We start from the raw sequence: 1,256 nt of genomic DNA, 5'->3' as shown, positions 1-1,256 counted from the left end.
CCGGCGTGCTGCAGTTGGCCAATTGCAATTTGAAAGAAATTCCCGCACAAGCGTTGCGATCACGATCCCGGCTGAGGTCGTTGGATTTGTCGAATAATAAAATTCCACACTTGCCAGGCTTTGTTGGCGAATTTTCACTGTTGAAGCAGTTGCATTTGGACGGCAATCGGCTTCAACTGTTGCCCGATGAAATTGGCAACCTGGTCAAGCTGGAACAATTGTCGGTCGGTTCCAACTTGCTGACCACCCTGCCGTCCAGTGTGGGAAATTTGCAAAAGTTGCGCCAAGTGACCCTGTGTTCCAACTGTTTCAGCGTTTTTCCAACGGTCCTGTGCGAATTAGCCAACCTGGACGTGCTGGACTTGTCGGCAAATCAGATTGACCGTATACCGGACGAGGTGGCGAACCTGAACGTCATTGAGCTCATACTCAACCAGAATCAGTTGAACACACTATCCGAACAGTTGGCCAAGTGCAGGAGGTTGAAAGTGCTCCGTATCGAGGAGAACTGTCTACCGTTGGGCTCGTTTTGGGATCCAATATTGCGAGATTCGAGCATCAGTTTGTTGGCCGTTGACGGCAACTTGTTCACTATGAGAGAATTTTGCCTCTTGCCCAACTACCAGAACTATATGGACCGTTTCACGGCGACGAAGAAGAAAATTTATTAAATTTTCAATTGAAACATTTATTATTATTATTATTATTGTTGTTGTTGTTTTATTTTTTTGCAATTCCACTGCCGATTTGTTGCCTCTTGCTACTACAGTATGCTTGGTGAAAATTTACTATCAGCAGGTATGATTTCAGTTTTTTCCTTTTGTTTTTATTTTTTTTTCATTTTCACATTGAAATTTATTTTAATCTAAACCAGCTTAGACCAATGGATAACAAAGGCTTGTAAAGATCAGTGTCACCAATGTAAATTGAATAGTTTTGATTTTTTCTTCACTTTATTGTTTTCCTTCGCACATTAATGCATACATGCCTATATATTTATATTAATATATATTATAGAAATGCTGTTCATGAACGATTCTTTCCACCACATTCACTTTCACTACTTTCCGTCTTGACCTTCAGCGACGACTGTTAGTACTTTTAAAATTTTTTCATTATTACGAATCGATTTATTCAATTCATAATAATTTCCTTTTCTGGAACGCCACTCTTTATTACCTACACTTACAATCCTCATATATTTAGTATGCTCGAACAAGCCTACTTCTTTGACTGAATCAAATTTATCAACTTTC

The 1,256-nt window shown here is 39.6% G+C and overlaps 1 protein-coding gene across 1 annotated transcript; it reads left to right on the top strand.

Annotated features, from left to right (window-relative positions):
- Positions 1–36: 36 nt before the first annotated feature.
- Tsp_14671 (leucine-rich repeat-containing protein 57) lies at positions 37–671 on the top strand (the record flags this gene model as incomplete). The annotated part of the gene is made up of 1 exon (XM_003368803.1): positions 37–671. A coding segment is annotated over one exon (635 nt), but the record flags the coding sequence as incomplete, so codon positions are not given.
- Positions 672–1,256: the final 585 nt, after the last annotated feature.

Source organism: Trichinella spiralis (genome assembly GCF_000181795.1).
Source record: "Trichinella spiralis strain ISS 195 chromosome Unknown Scfld1857, whole genome shotgun sequence".
Lineage (NCBI taxonomy): Eukaryota > Metazoa > Nematoda > Enoplea > Trichinellida > Trichinellidae > Trichinella > Trichinella spiralis.
This window is presented reverse-complemented; position numbering and strand designations above follow the sequence as displayed.